Below are 20,149 nucleotides of genomic sequence, written 5' to 3' on the forward strand. Positions count from 1 at the left end.
AGGGACGTGGGCCTGAGCGAGGACGCCGTGGTATCGAGATTCTACGAACCCAATAAAGGACAACGGAGATCGACATCTGAGAGAGAGTCCTTTATTACAAATGTGTCATCCACGTACCTCTTCCAGTGCGCACCGAGTGTTTTACCACACTACAGGTGTACCGAGGTGCAATCCCTCCCTCCTCCCATCTCTACCCCACCACCTCTCTCTTCCCCTGTCTCATCCCCCCTTCCCGTCTCTACCCCTCCCCCCTATCTTTGCTCCACCCCCTCTCTCTCCCCCTGTCTCTGCCCATTCCCCCCCCCCCATTTTCTGCTGGGTGTGTAGTGTCTTGTAAAATCACTCAGTCGGACACGTTGTTATAGGTCACCTGCTTACACTTTATTACTCTATTCTTGCACCCATTGTAGGCACTTCTGTTTCTATCTATACGGCCACTTTTGTTAACTAACTTCCCCTATCTACTTTACACCTCGCTAACCTGCCTGCGGCAGCTCTTCCTCTCAGCAGCTCCGCACTCACAGCTCCGCACACAGACAACAGCTCTCGCTCTCAGCAGCTCCGCACTCGAGGCTCCGCACAGGGCAGCTCCCGCTCTCGGTAGCTCCGCACTCAGCAGCACTCACACAGAGCTTGCACACAGCAGCGCTCACACAGAGGCTCGCCCACAGCAGCGCTCACACAGAGGCTTGTACACAGCAGCGCTCACACAGAGGCTTGCACTCAGCAGCGCTCATACAGAGGCTTGCACACAGCAGCGCTCACACAGGGCTTGCACACAGCAGCGCTCACCCAGAGGCTTGCACACAGCAGCGCTCACACAGAGCTCACACACAGCAGATCTCACACAGAGGCTTGCACACAGCAGCGCTCACACAGAGGCTTGCACTCAGCAGCGCTCATACAAAGGCTTGCACACAGCAGCGCTCACACAGGGCTTGCACACAGCAGCGCTCACCCAGAGGCTTGCACCCAGCAGCGCTCACACAGGGCTTGCACACAGCAGTGCTCACACAGAGGCTCGCACACAGCAGCGCTCACACAGGGGCTTGCACACAGCAGCGCTCACACAGAGCTCACACACAGCAGCGCTCACACAGAGGCTTGCACCCAGCAGCGCTCACACAGGGCTTGCACACAGCAGCGCTCACACAGAGGCTCGCACACAGCAGCGCTCACACAGAGGCTTGCACACAGCAGCGCTCACACAGAGGCTTGCACACAGCTTCCCTCACTCTGCGCCACTGCCCTCGCCTACGTACCCTCAGACCCGCTCACTCATCCGATCCAGGTGGGGGGATCAACCACCACCTGCCCGGCGACTCACGAGGGTTGAGGTCCGTCCCTGGCTTGAGCGGCAGCGGCGAGATGTCTTCACCTTGGTCCCAGCAACCCGAACTCCCACTCCGCTCTCACGCGCCTCCTTATATCCTCCTCCCAATTATCCAGCTCCTCCCTTGTATCTATTTAGGGCCAGACAGGCTGGCGCCTGTCAGGCCATCAATCACCCCTTATCGCACGTCTCCCTGGCAACACCTCCGGTGTCAGCGTGCAACCCGGGCCGACCCCTTCTGCACCCGATTCTCCCCTTAATGAGGTGGTTTGCTCGTGCAACCTCACGTTGCACACGCGCACCTGCCTGCCCTCGGTTGCCCTCGGCCAACAGTGTGCACCGCGTGTTTTACCACACTATAGGTGTAACGAGGTGCAATCCCTCCCTCCTCCCATCTCTATCCCTCTCTCCTCCCCCCCTATCTCTGCCCCACCCCCTCTCTCTCCCCCTGTCCCTCTCGCAGCCATTTCCCCCGCCCACTCACTCTGGAGCCCTTATAAGCAGCTACATCTGGAGGTTGGCCCTCTTTTCTTTCCAACTGAAGAAGACCGCTTGTGTTGCGATCGAAACGTCGTGGGTTTTTTGCTTTTAATGTAGATTTTTTGTTTTCTATCTACGTGACTTTACCGAAAGAACCAAGAATATGAATTCCTGCAGTCACAAAAGCTTCAAATCAAGATTCAACTTTAAACAGTCGTTCTCAGGGTGTATGCATGAAATGACAGAAATAGTTTTACATCATACATTTATAAACAACCTGACTACCCCTAGCGGTCCGCGTAACCCCGGTTACGCGGACCGCTAGGATTAGTTTCTGAGTCATACTGACTCAAAGGAGCTTCAAGAGGTTATAATGGTAAAAGGTTGCTCGGATTGAGAGTTTGTGATTGTGGTATGGGTCTGGCAGGGATGGTGGATCAAAATAGGGTGGAAGCCAAACTCGCGCAACTCATTTTACATCGAGCCTTTAACTCAATACAATATACAAATAATGAGTTAAATCTAATTTATTTCGTCACAAAATAAGCATTTCCTCTTGCAAAGCAAAATAGTCAAAGAAATATTACAAATAATAAATTTTATTTGTGAGGTCAAATGTCGTAATTATGTGAACCGATAAATTTAATTCAAAAAATTAAAGTGTGTCGTGAGTGAGAGCTGAACAATTTCTTGGTAGAGAATATGTATGCTCATTATTTTCACATTACGGAATTACGTCAACTTGACTGATCATAAGCGGAGCAGATTAGGTATGGCGATTTCAACCGTGAATGTAACACGGCAGTGTTGAGGGAGTGGGAAGACGTGCCAATCAAATCAGTGCTTATAAAAAGGAGGATTTTTGTTGTATACTTAATGATTGGATTGCACCCATCTGAATGAAGACTTGTGAGATTAAGAATGACATACGTGATTTGATTACCGTGCATTTATGGAGAGGAATTTGTGAAGTAGCTGCGAGGGAGTATTCCCACCGCACATGGAAAAGTAGCCAAACGCGAACTTTTGATGAACCATGCCAAAGGATTGGGAGATTAAAGAAGGCTTTTGTGAACACAGGTACCAAAATTAGAAGTATTGTAAAGATATGTGCAGTGTAAGTACAAGTACAGGACCTTAAGATAATCAAAGGCCACCAATTGAAAGAATCCAGACTTAAGCGGATTTCTGTGTAGAGTGGTATTTTTAAATGGAATACACATTGGACTTAATCAGATTATAGTGCGAATTCTCAAATATCACTTCTAATTGTCATTTCACAGCAGTGATTTTATTTAATAGGATCCACTCAGGACGTGGGACATGTTTTGCGTCATATTTCTCGGTCCATAATGTACTCTCACAGTTGGATGAACCACCTTGACTAGTGGGATGTTTTTTTTCCTTCCCTTTTTAATGAGCTTCACAGCTGCTAGGTGTAATCGCATACTAAAATGCATATTTGACTCTTGCGCTTTAAAGATAGGCACACACTGAATGATCCCCCTTCGTTGTGTCGAGTTTGTGGTGGAGCACTGTGGCAGTGGTTCACGCACTGCACGATGCATCCAGCGAGCCGTGTTCGAGTCCCGGCCACGGTCAATGTTAGTGGCGAATTATTTCTGACCCGGGCTTTGTTGATGCCTCTCCTCCGACCTCTACAAACCAACCGTGGTGAAGTATGGTAAAACCAATCCCCATGACTGACGTGGCATGGGGATGCCCTTATTCCAGCAATAGATTGACAAATTACTGTTAGATTAAGTTGATTGCGTGACTTTATTGTGTTGAGTGTCTTGTAAATGTAGTGGAGGGTTTATTTAAATTGGAAAAGCAGCGCTGACTCGATGGGATTGTGTCATGAACGAAGACGTTCGGAAGCGACTTGGTGTGGCCCTCATTGCGGACAAGATGCTTGAGGCAAGGCTTCGGTGGTACGGCCATGTCATGCGAAGTGAAGAGTCATCAGTGGCCAAAACTGCCATACGTATTGAGCCAGAGGGCCGCCGCCCACGCGGACGTCCGAAGAAGCGATGGATGGATCGAATAAAGGAAGACATGAAGACGGTCAACACATCCCCCGAAGATGCCCTGGACCGAGCCAAATGGAGAAGACAATGCCGAAAAGCGGACCCTGTGCCACAGCGGGAACAACGCTAGGAAGAAAGAAAGGAAAAGCAGCGCACATGTCTATGAAAGGAAAACAAATATATAGAGCCCAAAAATACTGTGGAGCATGACTAAAACACATTCCCAGCGAGTAGTATTACATATCCTTGTTAATACTCTCTTTGGTTCTTTCGGTAAAGTCACGTAGAAATAAAATAAAATAAATAATAGAATACGACGTTTCGATTGCAAACATACACAGAAAGAGACGCATAAACAGAGAGACACACAGAGAGAGAGAGAAACATACACAGAGAGACAAACACAGAGCTCTGTGTGTCTCTCTCTGCGTGTATGTCTCTCTATGTGTCTCTCCCCCATGTGTGATGTGTGTCTCTCTCTCTGTGTTTGTCTCTCTCTCTCTCTGTGTCTCTCTGTGTATGCGTCTCTCTCCGTGTCTTTGTTGTCTCTCTCTCTCTATATGTGTGTCTCTCTCAAAGCTTGCATTCATTCACACCTGATGATGGTTGCTTGTGTTGCAATCGAAACGTCGTATTCTATTATTTATTTTATTTTATTTCTACGTGACTTTACCGAAAGAACCAAAGAGTAATCCATGCAGTCACGAAAGCTTAAAATCATCCTCGTTAATGTTTTTTTTACAGAAGTTATATGTTAAGAAGTTATCTGCTCAGGGCATTATATAAGTAATTAGCTATTCATCAAAGCTAACACAGGAACATCCCTTCAGATCAAGTCATCTCATGGGCTCAAAGCAAAGTTCCCTACTTCACAAATCATGTTCGCCATCCTTGTTTTGATTTGTCTTCTCAGATAAATTTCACCAGAGCTTAGAAATAATATACTGCACACCTGCTACAGGGTGGACTTATGCGTGCACATGAACTTGGCAGCCCGAAGTTGGATTCCCAGCCACAGCTAACATTAGTGGCGTTAAATATCTGAACGGGTCCTGGTACTCCCCAATCGTTTCACCAACCCGTAATGACCAGCATGGTGAGGTATGGACAGACAACCATGATTGACACACGGAGGGGGGCCTTCATGCAGCAGTAGATTGACAACTTAATGAATGCCTGCCCATGCCAAGTTGATCATGGTGGGTTTTTTCCCCCTACTTCACCACACTGCTCATTGTGGGTTGATGGAGATCAGTAAACAAAGGGATAATAATACATGACATACACGTAGTGAAAATACAACTTTAAATACAATTCGAGCTTGTTTATCGGAGATAATTGGAATTTTCATGGATTCGCAAAGGCCACCTCTATTACAGCAACGGGATGTCATGACACCAGGTGTGAGTGACTGAGATCTACGTGATGGTAGGATGCAAAGCAATTGCCCCATGCTGTGGGCATGTGACAAGTTTTAACAACATTCAATTCGATTAAATTAACTACAAATATAATCATGATGCTCTTTTGAATCTCTGAACCGTTTATTGATTTTCTAATACAGCCATTCGTTTCGTCATTTAAAATATCCGTTTTTTACAGAACTGCCCCAGAGGATGTCAAAAGCATCAGCTGGGTTACAGATTGATGAGACAGTCTATATATAAGATACAGTACATCGGCACATCATACATAACATGTGCTATAGAGTCAGAGATGGAAGACGTTTTTAAGGCCATATAAATAGACACGGGGATAGGCATGTTTTAATAGCAATGTGTAACGCTCAAGAGACATTCCTGGTTCTGAGTAGGTGGGGCAGCGGTTACAACAAAAACAAGCTTCTGGAAATTTTAAAGGCATTGGGTTATGTACCCTGGATGAGTTTTGGATTTAAACGTTTTAGATTTAGGATTTTCATATATTTTTTAGAGTGATTTGAGATATTTTTTAGGGTCTTCAGATAATTTTGCACCGTGTAATCCTTTCACCTGTCCTCACGCTCACAAAAGTGACATCACCGATGTCGCATTGCCCCACTTTTGGTAATGTAATTCTTTACGATAAATTTGAAACTAACTAAAACAAATTCGGATCATCATTTACATATATATACCCAATTTTGGTTGAGGTCTATATTAGCATGGTTGGCTACATATGGTGTGAAAGAAAATATTTATACATATACACATTTTCAGATGATCTTGGATTATTGGTAAAAAAAAATAAGGAACATATCCAGAATATGTAGAACCTACTAATCGCATCGTATGATTTTCATCCGCAGCTTTGGGATTCAGCACGACGGGCAGGGCAACGACTGCGAGCCGGTGGGCAAGCGGCCATTTATCATGTCCCCGCAGTTACTGTACGACACCAGCCCCCTGACGTGGTCGCGCTGCAGCAAGGAGTACATCACCCGTTTCCTTGAGTGAGCGTAGCACGGAGCCATGGCCGTGATCGATCACACATGTGTGCACCGGTGGGGCCGCGAGTCGATCGCAAAACACAAAGCCACGGAAAGCCAGCGAGGGACGGCACCGTCTCTCGCTGGTTTAGACAGCTATCAACACATAGAGAGATGCGAACTTAAAATAAGTTGAATTGTCTCAAGAATGACATTGTTGGCATCTTGGGGCGTGGTAGGCCACTGCTGTGAATTCTACAGCACTCTGCCTGTTAAGTCACCCAACCAATATGGACACATCACCTTTAATGTGGCCCAACTTTGTGGGTCGCAGAAGCTAAGCCGGTTTATGCCTGGTTAGTACCTTGGATGGGTGACTAGCAGGCGTTGTAGGCATGGTTTCTGTGGGGTGGCTGGGCGATGCGAGTGCTGAGTGTCGCCTCGTAGACGTGGGTTTTCTCTAGACGCTAAGATTTCCTCTGACATTCCACACACACATAACTAGTATTGGTCAGACATTCCAATGCAGGACCTTCCTGAAAACAAAAACAAAACATCTTGAGACATTACTGGGTAAATAATTGGCATTGTTATTAGTATTAGATATAAGGTGATCATCTACGATTGGCAATATTAGTGAGGCTGTAGACAAAGTATTAGCGGTAGACATGTTTAAATAACGTTTAAAAAACGTGGCTACAGTCTTCACTGCAATTCATATTAAACCGTTTAACCCCATTTGGGAATGGTATGAGAGCAGCGCAAGTCAAATTTGCTCATTAATATTTCTGTGCAATATTTTAATGTGTAATGAAAGGGAATCATAATGTGCCACTGCCACCACCCATGCCACAGAGTGCAGTGCATACCATATACGTTGTGTCTCATCGTTAATAATCTCTGACGTGGCCAACATCACTTTCACCACAATCCATCCAAAAAAATATTATGTTTTACAGGCCAGAAAGCAACAATAAGAGGCCATGTTACATTCAAGACTGGCTTTGCACAATCACGAAATAAGTTTTTAAATATTCCAAAAATGTTTAATAAAAAAAATCTGCAGCACATTAGCAGCAACGTTCCACACTTGCCTCGGTTATAAACGTAAAATGATGGCTTTGTTCAGTGCAGAAATCCTTTGCCCCAAATCTCGTGACATTAAACTCTGTTATGATGCCCAGCCGAGGCTGGGGATTCTGCCTGGATGATGGCCCAGCAAAGCCTCATGACTTGTCCGTGCCATCCCTGCCTCCCGGGAGCCTCTACGATGTCAACCAGCAGTGCCGGCTGCAGTATGGGCCGGACTCACGCTTCTGCGATGGAGTGGACGTGAGTTGCTGATTTCGACCACAGATTTTAGTGGTGTCATGGTTATCACACTGTTACAAAGTGATAATCAATTACTTCTGATTTATGCAAATGAAATGCCTATGTTACATATAAGCCAGATAATGAAACAAGAGAATGCAATAGTCAATTCAAAGATAACCCATAGAAATTAGATGATACATTCGTACTTAATTTAATCACGATCCTGATTCGTGACAATTCACCAGAGACCATCATTCATTAAATGTATATCGACTTAGACTCCCAGAGAGCATCCTAACTCATGAGAACATGTTTTTAAAATTATATATGCAGGAGGTTGTTAGGTTCACAACATACTTTTTGTATTCGTTTATTTTTAATGAAAAAGGGCCATTCATCGCCAGTGATATATATTTTTCCTTTTAAGGCCAGAGTGTTATTGACGAATGTGTTGAGTGTTTTGTTACTGTCTTTAGTGACTTGAACTGGCATTCTGCTGCAACTGCAATTGAGTTTCTCATCACCATCTAACAACAAGAGATCAGTGTGACCTGCCAATCCTGCCTCCGAGTTGCAGCAGAATAGGAAAACCACACAATTCCCTGAACATTACGAAGTGTTCATTTTCACACCACTGGCATAGTATTTAGCATATTTTTTTCTACTCGTTTTACGGAACCTTAATGAATATGACATGGAAATGCAAATGTATATGTTTTTCATCCCATACAATGCCCTTTTTTATCACTAATTACTCTCACCAGTTTTTTTGTACAGGGAAAGAAAAATGAAAAGCATTTGCAGGCTTCATTTATTTGTTTACGTAGTTGTTTGAATTTTGCCTCAACTTATCTATGTTGTATGTTGTTGAACTTCTTTCACACCGTACTTAGCCAACCGTGCCAATCGGTGTTTCAACTATGAAGAAAGACACATTGAACAACAAAAAAATACGGTCATTTCTACTTATACATATTTAGCTTTAAAAAAACAAAACCCAATTTGCAGAAAAGGCAAGGGTGCCACAGTGGCAAGATGTTAACTACCTTGCCCGGTGTACAGGAGGTCGTGGGTTCGATCCCGACCCTGACACCTGTGTTTGTGGAATTTGCGGTGTCTCTCTCCCCGTGGTCGTGTGGATTTTTCTCCGGGTCCTCTGGTTTTTCTCTCCACATTTAGAAACATGCTTTTAGAATATTTGGCTGCTATAAATTTCAACGTGACAAGCCACTTCGCTGAGCAATCATTTGTTGCCAGGTCGCTTCTGAAAAAAAGCTATATAGCTCAGTGGGCCTTACCTGGTAAAATACAAAAAAAGCATTGCACAAATGCAATTCACGATTTCCTTGTGTTTTTCTCTTTCAAATGTCAGAGTACGTTTAAAAGCTTGTCTTAAAACACGTTAATACACTTCAACTTGAATCATTCCCCCATTTCTTAGTTTTCAGTTTCACGAGTTATCGTCATGCTGAAGCTGCTGTGTCTTGTCCTTGTATTTTTTTTTTCTTTCATACATCAGAGTAAGTTTGAAAGCTCGTCTTAAAACATTAATTCGCTTCGACTTGAATAATTTAGCCATTTCTTAGTTTTTAGTTTCACGAGTTATCATCATGCTGAGCGTCCGCTGCTGTGTCTTATCCAGTGCTTTGGGATCCTCGATGAAAGGCGCCTGATGAATATAATTATATATCAAGCGTTATGTGTTGATGTTGAAGTGAGCCAGTCGAGGGCTACGGGAGGGACGCCGTGAACATTACGAGACGTCGCCAGCGGGCATTGCCGGATGACGCGTTCCACCGTTTGGCTTCGACGGCCGTGGCCGCTCCTCTATCCTCCGCCGGTGTGACCGGCGGGGCGCCCTGCTGTGCGACGTCCACGCGCGGCTCGAAGCGGACCGTTGCCTTCCTTGGCAGCTCCTACTCCAGCGGTCTCTGTGCCGGGGTTGGCGGCGAGGCTCTCGGTGGGGACGTTGCCATTGTCCCACATCGTTCTCCACCACCGCTCGACGTCGAGAGCTTGAGGGCACTGACTGGTTGAAGGAAGGTAGTAAAAATGAAAACCAAAATAAACCTCCTTGTGCGCGAGCAGGACGTGTGTCGCACGCTGTGGTGCACCGTGGGATCGACGTGTCACTCCAAGATGGACGCTGCAGTCGAGGGGACCAAGTGTGGCGAGGATAAGGTAGGATGATGCCCATCGCGCTGTGGAGATTACCGTGGCCACCTGTCCTTGTTTTTCCTGGATCGTCCTCTTCATGAGGTAGATATCGTGGAAAATCTGCAGGTCTTCCCGGAACATTAAAAGTCCCAATTTTTGTCAGTTGTGTACTAACACACTGCTCAAGACAATGCATTCAAATGTAGTGTTCGTCTCTTATAGTATTGTGAGATATTTTTCTTGCCATATTTCACATTTTCCCCAATCTCAGGGGTGTCAGCCCTTGCGGGGTCGTGCACAAATGCCCTTATTTTGTAATGCAAGTCATATCCAACATGGTTTCCTCCAAAAACGAGTAGAGCTCCTTTGTAGGTTTTTTTTTGGTTGTGCTGGATAGCTGTCCAGTGGAATTTCAAGTTGTAACCCTTGTTTCAACTTGTTACACAGAAAAAAAACTTTGGGAGCAAAATATCAGACGTCATGCCAAACAACACCCGGTAGAACCTGAAAACACATCGGAGTACTATGAACAGAGCCCCTCACCCAAACTTGTTCCCGCTGGAAAACCTCCGATAAGACAACCTATATTGACTTCCCACAATGTAGTACGCGTTTTAGCAACCCCGTGGAATGGAGAGCTGAGTCAAACCCCTGGCTGGCACATGAACTCACAAACTCACGTGAGCCACACATTCTAACCACTGCAGCACCCAGTAAGACTCGCTATGCGTCGTAATCTCAGTCCAAGCAAATCACATGACTAACTTCTTTCCAGGTCCCCCCTCGCAAAAGAGGTTTTTAACCTCGATGATTTTTTTTACCTGGTTAAATAAAGCTTAAATAAATAATCCCCCCGCCACTGGTCCTGATCACATCTGCCGATCAACATATTCGCATGCATCACACTGAATTATACAGGGTGTTTCAAAAACATGTTAACATTTGTATGGGACTATCGTTTTGAATAAAAAAAAGAACGGACAATAATACACTGTGACATGATAACAAATGTCATGTTAATATTTTCAAAAAGTCAAAGAGTCTCCACTTGTTTGCCATCATTGTCAACACATTTTTTTGAAGCACTCTGTACATTATCCAAGTCCTGTTGTTCTACAGTGTCTCTTTCTGTGGGTGATCTTCTAATACATGAGGGGATAACTGTTCTGCAAGAGTTCTGAATTAACACTTCGTTTCATGGCGTTGGCCTTGATAGCAGCATCTTATGCTGTATTTTTTTCAAAGACTCACATTTAAATTTTGGCAATGAGGGACAATTTTAATTGACAGAAACTTTACTTAGAAGTTTGACTTTGCTTAGAAAGGTCATATGAACACAGGATGTAATTATTGATGGTGCCTCGTGGATTAGAAGTGGTGGATTAGATGGGTGAAACAAAGCTCACGTCAGTGTCTATTAAGTTTGTATGTCGGGGAAGATTAATACAATTGTTGTGGTTCCACTCTCGTAGGTGCTAAGCTCAAAATCAAACCGTTGCTTTTGGGTACACTTCTGTAGTTCTAATTAACATCTCAGACAACTTGTATTTATCCATAATAATAATTATCCATAATAGAGGTTTTTGGGTTAGATCGCATAAATATTCACGTGAAAACCTGTATTATGGATAATATTGGTTGTGAAATCCTACGTGTTAAACTAACTTGTATTTAGTCTGACAAAACTCGATGAAAAACATCAGTAATTCCTATTGCTCTGGATTATTTGGATAATCTATACAAAATCTTCAACGTTCAGAAAAATGTCCCATAATTGTCACCGAGGACCAACAAAACAACATGTTTTAATGTATTTGTGCGTGAATTGCATATCAATAATAAACCATGGATATAATTTCCAAGGCATGTGTAAATTCAGAATTTCATTTCAGCAAGAACTGTCTGCAGCCAGATTTCTGTCAGGGTAGCTTGGTTGTTGTTGGGAGGCACTGTAAAATATCCCATGAGAAATTAAGCCCTGTGTGCTTTAATGCTCTAAGTACAGCTTTCAAAAAAGGGCCACGACCCCTTTTTGCTTCACATTCATATTTTGTTTACCTTGCCTGGCCTCGACACTGGTGCATATGGTTGTGTGCAATCACGTATTGCCATTCATAAGCCTACGTATTAAAATGTATTGCCATGCGTGTGTTCCTGCGTGTGTGTGCGCGCGTGTGCATGCACGTGCGCATTCGTTCGTTCCTGCGTTGGCCCAGTGGTGCTTCCATGGCGAGTGCGTGACCGTGGCTCAACGCTCGGGCTCCATAAACGGCGACTGGGGAGCGTGGAGCTCGTGGTCGCACTGCACGCGCACATGTGGCGTGGGCGTGCAGTCAGCTCTCCGCCAGTGCAACAACCCCACGTGAGATAGGCACCGCACACCCATGCCCGCCAAGAGCACTGCTCCACCGAACCTCTACCCAAGCTTTCGTGACTGCAGAAATTATACTCATTGTCTTTTTTCGGTAAAGTCACGTATGTAGAAATAAATAAAATTGAAATAAATAAAATGAAAATAAAATAAATCGTTTCGAACGCAACACAAGCGCTCATCATCAGGTGGAAATGGGGTGAAACATATAGCGAGGGAACACACAGGGGGACACCACGTACATAGCACATAGAGAACGGCAAACTTCACGTAAGCAAATGCAACAATACCCATGCGCGAGATGAACGTGATTAAAGAGGTGGCTGGGTATTCCTTTCCAGCTCAGACCCCACGTGGTGGCCCATATATAACCTTGTTGTAACGGCTCTCTCGCTGGTTCAGCAGTTCCACTGCTGGATTATATATTTTTTTCCGCCTGAGGACGACCGCTTGTGTTGCAATCGAAACGTCGTGATTTATTTTATACCTACGTGGTTTTACCGAAAGAACCAAACAGTATGGATTCCTGCAGTCACGAAAGCTTCAAATCAAGATTCAACTTTAAACAGTCGTTCTCAGGGTGTATGCATGAAATGACAGAAATAGTTTTACATCAACCAAGAAAATAAGAAGTGAGAAAGACGTTTGAAAATAACTAAACAGAGAAGGCAATTAGAAAAATATTTTCAGTCGAGATTTGAAGATTCGTAGTGTATTGGAAGTCCTGACCTGTAAGGGCAACGAGTTACAGAGTTTAGGTGCCGCAATTGCAAAAGCACCTTCACCCCCAAGTGTGAAGCCGATACCGTGGAAGAGTGAGAAATACACAATCTGAGGCTCTTAATGATCTTGATGGTATATATGGCTGAAGGAGGTCATGAATGTAGGGATGATCAATTGCATTTAAGGCCTTTAATACGGGTACAGAGGGGAGCCAGAAAAGGGACATCACAGGTGGGATGTGATCGTTAAAGGGTATACCAGTTAATACCCTGGCAGCCGAAATTTTGAACATACTGCAGCCTGTTTAGGAGCTTGAACGAGGTTCCAAAAAGCAGGGCATTGCAGTAGTCAATACGGGAGGAAACAAATGCATGCATCCGTATTTCAGTATCTGCAATGTTAGGGATGTGATGGAGCCGTGATTTGTTTCTCAGGTTGAAAAAAGAGGTTTTCACGGTTCTGTTGAATGGGACTCAAAGGATAAAGTTTGATTGGCAACATGTGTACATGTGTATGTCCCTGTCGAGATTGTTGAGCGAGCCAATGGATGGCTTCAGGAGTAGCCGACTTATGAATATCTAAAAAGCGAATGAGTTAAGCTTGTCGTGGTATGCTATGTCATGAGCCGGCACCTCTGAGACTGAAAGTTTTGTTGCAAATGATCTATTCAACATTGATATAGAATTATGTAACTTACGGCCAAATATAGCAACATCTTATTTTGTGGAGTAGCTGTGAAGATGTCAGTTCTGGGTTGTACAGGAACACACCTGATGGGATAAGCAACCATCCTTTTAAGACTGTGACCCTACTGTCAAGCAGCCAGCAACAAACAGCACTAATGAAGGTACAATAGATACTGCGTATATATATAAGACTACTACTGTGAGCTCGGAAGTAGATCTGTAACATTGTCTTCCACACTATTCTCTGACACGGGGTGATGCAGTGCTGGATGCAGCTTTCCCACATTGAAATGTCTTCGTCTCCATGAAGCAACGTTGATCAGAGTGCCATCGCCATGTGATTGGGGGAAAGGGCCAAAAAATTGACGAGAAAATAGACCAGCCCAAAAAAATACAAACCAATCAAAAAGCTAATTATAATTGTATTGTAATTTTAATTACTGAACTATAAATGTGTAAATTAGTTGGTGGTTGTTGACCCCTTCAGCTATGCTCTTTTAATAGTTATTATTTTCTAAAATAATAATCTTAGTTTTGTGTATTATTGTGTTTCTCAAAATATTTAATTCTGTAGTCCAAGAACGAAGCAGAGAAGTAGTTATGTCTATTTAAATGAATGATGACAATAATCATCATTTCTCAATTCTCGACCCAGCCATTGCATTTCCTTTTCACGGTGTGCAGGTAAAATATTCACAAAGGCACTTTTCAGAGAATTCTACAGAATCACAATACATGCTCCTTTGAATTTAATGAAACTGTCACGGTAAATATAATCAGATGCATACGGTGAGGGAAAAAAGTATTTGATCCTCTGCTGATTTTGTACGTTTGCCCACTGACAAAGAAATGATCAATCTATAATTTTAATGGTAGGTTTATTTGAACAGTGAGAGACAGAATAGCAACAACAAAAATCCAGAAAAACGCATGTCAAAAATGTTATGTTCAAATAAACCTACCATTAAAATTATAGACTGATAATTTCTTTGTCAGTGGGCAAACGTACACAATCAGCAGGGGATCAAATACTTATTTCCCTCGCTGTACATGCATGAACAACAAAGAATGCAAAGCCAAATTTAACATTATATATTATAAAAAAAGTGTCACTTTTACTAGTTTTACTACATTTCAGAAAAATGTTTATTTGTATTTTGTGCACTCTTAATAATAATTTACAGCCCCTTTTCAATTAACCAGTGAATGACGGCTTCCCTTCACCTCGTCATGCTGGTCATAAGAAGGTTGTTGAAGCATATTTCACCATGCTGGTCAGTGCGGTCCTTTCAAGGTGGGAGAAGCTCAAGACCAGTTCGTATATCACTCACTAATGATGTGAGCCATGGTCGGGAATCAAACCCAGGTTACCGGGTTCATAGCGCAGTGATTGAACGACTATGCCAGCATAGATTTACAAGCAGGAAATATGCCGGTCTAAATTACGTAATTTGTTATGTTTTTCATTCTGTTGTAATTACTCTGGGTGGGGGAGGAAATTTAGGGAGTAGCTGTGAAAATCTGAGTTCTGGATTATAAAGGAACACGCCTGAAGGAACAAACAACCGTCCTTTATAACTTAGTTTTTTTTCACCCAAATATATCCTCTTTTATATGTGCAAATGGCTCGAGGTCAGAAATAAGAGACGTAAGTAATAAGATGTGTGTGTGGGGGGGTAGTCTGTAAAATGTGTATTCTGCACTTATGCTCATGTATTCTCTCAAAAAAGCATTAGCAGCTTCGTTAGAATGAACTTTTGAAAAATGGGTTCGAGTTTTTTTTTCCTATGCCGTTGAGTTCCTAACTGCCTGCCAAGTACAAACAGCAATGTGGCCATATGTCACGCAGATGTAGCTTGAAAAATCTTGAATTTTACAAACCCCCCACCACGTCACGTGGCTCACTCTCTTGGGTGCCTTATATAATGCAGATTATAATTTCCCCTTCTGTTATTATAGTTGGTTTTCTAATTTAAAAGACATTCTAGTGGTTGGTTAGCACATTGGACTTGCGATCAGAGGTCGCCATTTGGAACTACGGCACGGAAGTTGAAACAATGGTGCAAGTTTCTTAAATCCCACCTCACCCCTCCCTCTGTCCACCCAGCTGAACAAAAATGGGTTCACCGCAGTTGGATGATCGTTAGCAAGTGTGGGGTGAGGTAAAATATGTGTAATCCCACCTCCCCCATGAAGGCATCTGGGCAGAAGGAAGGGGAGGCCTCCACTACAGAGGCCCTTCCACCAGCAGTAGTGTGATCAAGCAGTTGCAGACCTGCACCTTTACCTTGGCCTCTTACAGATATACAAACACGTGTTTACGTGAAACAGATTTTTTTTTCTACTCCCATTTCTCGGCATTGCATGAATCTGGAATATAAACACAGCAGTCTGTGGCATGCATTATAGTGCCTCGTATATTAAATTGGCTGGAATGGTGGTGGTGGATTGGTGCTGTGAACCTGGTGACAGGATTTTTATTCCTGGCCAATGGCAAACATTACTGACAAATTACATCTGAACAGGTCCTGGTTGCCCTTTCAAAAAACTGCACTGATCACTATAGTGATGTATGTGTAGTGGTGGTATTGACGTGCGCCGACTGTGACAGTGATGGATCACGGGGCGGCGCGGGGTGCGGGGTTGGGCACGCGTTGTGGGCGTGGTGTGGACGCGCGCGCCGGGAGTGACAGATGACGGGGCGGCGCGGCGTGAGTGGTGAGGCACGATGAGATGTGGGAAAAGAGGATCGTAGCCAGCGCCCGGCGATTGGTCGAATAAGTGGGTGCTCGCAGCGACGTCCGCAGGTGGGGTATAAAGGGGGACGCGCGAGAGCACTCGGGGAGAGTTACCCAGTTGAAGACCCGAAGACGGAGCTGAAGACTTAGTCGCTAAGTGGATGTTAGTCATCCGAGTAGCTCAGTGGCGTTAGTCGCCGAGTAGCTAAGTGGATGTTAGTCATCCGAGTAGCTCAGTGGCGTTAGTCGCCGAGTAGCTAAGTGGATGTTGGTCATCCGAGTAGCTCAGTGGGCGTTAGTCGCCAAGTAGCTAAGTGGGTGGTTGTCACCCGAGTACTAAGTGGATGTTGGTCATCCGAGTAGCCCAGTGGCGTTAGTCGCCGAGTAGCTAATCGGATGTTGGTCATCCGAGTAGCTCAGTGGGCGTTAGTCGCCAAGTAGCTAAGTGGGTGTTTGTCACCCAAGTACTAAGTGGATGTTGGTCATCCGAGTAGCTCAGTGGGCGTTAGTCGCCAAGTAGCTAAGTGGGTGTTTGTCACCCGAGATACAAAGTAGGTGTTAGTCACCTGTAACCAAGTTTGATAAAATAAAGAGTGTGTTACCCGTGAAGTCGTCTCCCGCCGAGTTACTACACTACAACTGGCGTCAGAAGTAAACCTGTCTTCAAGAAGTATGGACACAAGGAAGACTACCCGTACCCACGAGCGAGGTCGGGATGACGACGGCGTACCGGGGACACCGACCTCGGGAGTAGAGGACGAGGAGTTGCCGCCGATGCAGCACTTCGCGGTGATGGCCGACGCTCCGCTTGCCTCCGACACCGGCCTCCAGGACGCGCACGCCCGGTTGGCGGAGTTGCTACTCGCCGCCGCCGCTGTCTTGGCCGACATCTCCGTTCCGGCGAGCGGAAAAACGGCTGCGGGGGTCGTGGAGGAAGCGGCGGTGGAGGATTCCCGCCAAAAGGCGCTTCGCGCCAAAAGTCTGGAAGTTGCCGCCGTTTTTGGGGGGCCGCCACCGATTGGCGGGAAAGACGGACGCCACGTGGCCGGACACCTCCGCGCAGCGCAGCCCACGTCATCGGCGCGCGCCGGAGCCCTCCATTTTACGCCTGACAACCGAGCCGACATTTTACACAACTCCAGCGGAGCGCGGGAAAATCTCTCCGACGTCGACGACGATCGGGTCCTCCAGCAAAGATTGCCCGCGCTGTCGGCGTTCAAGGCGGATGGGGGCGACTGGGGAGCCTTCCAACGAAGGTTCCTCGCTCATCAGGAGATGTCGGGGTGGTCCGACACCACTGCCCTGCGTGCGTTGCCAGCGATGCTTGACGACGACGCGCTTGCAGCCTTCACATCTGCTGCAAGGTCGTCCCGCTCTACGCTCCAGGCCGCACTACACCTGATGGCGAAGGTGTTCGGGCCGCCCTCCACGTGCCGCCACCAGTTCTACGATCGGCGGAAGGTGGCTGGGGAAACGACGCTAGCCTACCGCACGGCACTGCTCGCCTTGGCGGACGCGGCTTTTCCCCGCATGGATAAGGAGGGGAAGGACGCCATGGTGACGGAGCAGCTGCTGGTGTTGGCCCACGAGTTGGGGGTCCCCATCAACGTGGCAGACGAGATAGTGATCTGCTCCCTGGCGATCGCCACGAGCATTCACGCGTACGAGGTCCTCAAACGCAAGCCGGGGGTCGTCTGCAAATGGCCGGGGAATGCGGCACTGGCCGCCACGATCGCCGAACCTCAGCCAGCTGCGGTGCAGGAGCAGGGCTTCGCTGCATCGTGTCCGGGGGAGTGGAGAACGGGAGGTCGTTCGCCCACACGTTCGCCCCGCAAGCTGGAGCAACCGAAACCTACGACGTCCGTCGTCTGCTACAACTGCGGCCTTCGGGGTCACGTCACAGCCGGGTGCCGGGCCCCGCGTCCGCGCGCCGCAGGACCACGTCGGGACGACGACCAGGGCCACAAGTCATCCCAACAAAACCCGGCAAGTCGCGGCACCTCACACGTTCGGTCCACAAACACGGCACATTCGGGTCGCCGCTTCGCGGTGGGGGGTTCGCGGCTGGGTGCCGGGGGTTCAATTCGGCGAGGGGGGTCCGTACGCGGCCCGCAAGCAGTCGAGTGGTCCGAATTGGCCCACAGGATCGTGGCTGCGTCAGCCGGGTCGTCCGTGGTAACGGGGTTCATTGACGGGGTTGAGGTCCGGGTGCTTGTTGACACGGGTACGTCGGCCACCATCATCTCGGACCTTATTTATAACATTCTTCCCGTCCAAAGTAGACCCCTTCTGCCAGTAGACGTGCCATTTTATGCGGCGAATGGGGGATCCCTGGGGATCATCGGCCAGATTCGGGCGACTATTTGCATTGGGGACATTAAATTAGCGGGCCCTATTTTTGTATCATCATCGCTGGCCGTTCCCTGTTTGCTAGGTACGGACTTTTTGTCAAAAATGCCCATCACAATTCTTATTGATCAGGCCTGCATAGAGCTTCCGTCAGGTCGGCGGGTTGCCTTCTTGTCGAGCCCTATCAAAGTGCGCACGGTTTGTGCGACGGTGCAGGCGCTGGCGACTCACACTGTACGGGTACCCCCGGGATCGCAAATGTTAGTACCCCTTCGGTTCAGGAAGCCACTCGAGGTGGGTGCGGAGGCACAGGGGGTGCTGTTGGGGCCGTCAAACAGAGCCAGTAAGGGCCTCGACTTAGCGGTTGCTCAAACCGTGGTGAGAGGGGACAGTGAGCCGTTCGTAATGGTCCTGAATACGGGGTCGCGGCCGGCCGTAATTGCGCAGGGAACGGTGCTGGCTCACGCCGCGCCGCTGCCCGTTGAGGAACGGCTCGTGGCTCAAGCAGATTTTACTGTCGAGTCGCATCCTCAAAGTGATGAGGGGACTGAGTGGTTGGACTCGCTGTGTGCGGGTTCTGCTAACTTGTCCGGGGTGCAATTGGGAGCATTGAGGGGTTTGCTCATCGAGTTTGCTGACGTGTTCAGCAAACATAAGTACGATATCGGCTGCACTGACCTGTTGCGCCACCACATAGCTACAGGGGACGCGGCCCCTATTCGTCAGAATCCCTTCCGGCTCAGCCCGGCCGAGAAGGAACATGTGCAATCGGCGGTTAATGATATGTTGGCGGCCGATATCATTTCGCCCTCTTCTAGTCCGTGGGGTGCTCCTATTGTCCTAGTAAAGAAACAGGACGGGTCCTTGCGGTTTTGTGTCGATTTCCGCCGCTTAAACAAAATCTCGATGGCGGATGCGTATCCGCTCCCCAGGATGGATGAGTCGCTGGATGCCTTGGCGGGAGCGCAGTTTTTTTCCACACTCGATCTGCTTTCTGGATTTTGGCAATTGCCACTCGATAACGAGTCTAAACCTAAAACTGCTTTCCGGACACCTGGGGGCCTTTTTGAATTCAACCGTTTGCCCATGGGCTTGCATTCCGCTCCCGCCACGTTCCAGAGACTCATGGAATTGGTTTTGTCGGGCCTCCAATGGGATACCTGTTTGATTTATCTTGACGATATTATCGTCTTTAGTCGGACTTTCGAGGAGCACCTCCAGCGACTGAGAGCGGTGTTCCTCAGGATGCGTTCCGCTAAGCTTAAATTTAAACCGGCTAAATGTTTTCTGCTTCGGGAATCGGTCAGGTATTTGGGCCATATCGTGAGTCGTTCAGGGATCTCGACGGACCCTGCTAAGACGCATTGCGTCAGCTCATGGCCAACGCCAACCTCGGTCACGGAGGTTCGTAGTTTCATTGGTTTTGCCTCCTATTACCGTCGTTTTGTCAAGCAATTTGCCACCATAGCCAAGCCCCTGCACGCTTTGACGGCTAAGGGTGTGAGGTTTCACTGGGGGGCAGAGGAGGAGGATGCGTTCTGCTCCCTCCGTGACGCTTTGG

At 46.8% G+C, this 20,149-nt stretch overlaps 1 protein-coding gene across 1 annotated transcript in view; it reads left to right on the forward strand.

Annotated features, from left to right (window-relative positions):
• Positions 1-20,149, forward strand: part of LOC144935476 (A disintegrin and metalloproteinase with thrombospondin motifs 7-like) — a 98,373-nt gene that overhangs the window by 15,383 nt on the left and 62,841 nt on the right. Inside the window, exons 8-11 of the mRNA XM_078862170.1 lie at positions 6,131-6,274; positions 7,435-7,582; positions 9,653-9,745; positions 11,938-12,083. Coding sequence (XP_078718296.1) covers positions 6,131-6,274; positions 7,435-7,582; positions 9,653-9,745; positions 11,938-12,083 — 531 coding nt within the window. The remainder of the gene's footprint in view (positions 1-6,130; positions 6,275-7,434; positions 7,583-9,652; positions 9,746-11,937; positions 12,084-20,149) is intronic.

This window comes from Lampetra fluviatilis, chromosome 13, assembly GCF_964198595.1.
Source record: "Lampetra fluviatilis chromosome 13, kcLamFluv1.1, whole genome shotgun sequence".
Taxonomy (NCBI): Eukaryota; Metazoa; Chordata; class Hyperoartia; order Petromyzontiformes; family Petromyzontidae; genus Lampetra; species Lampetra fluviatilis.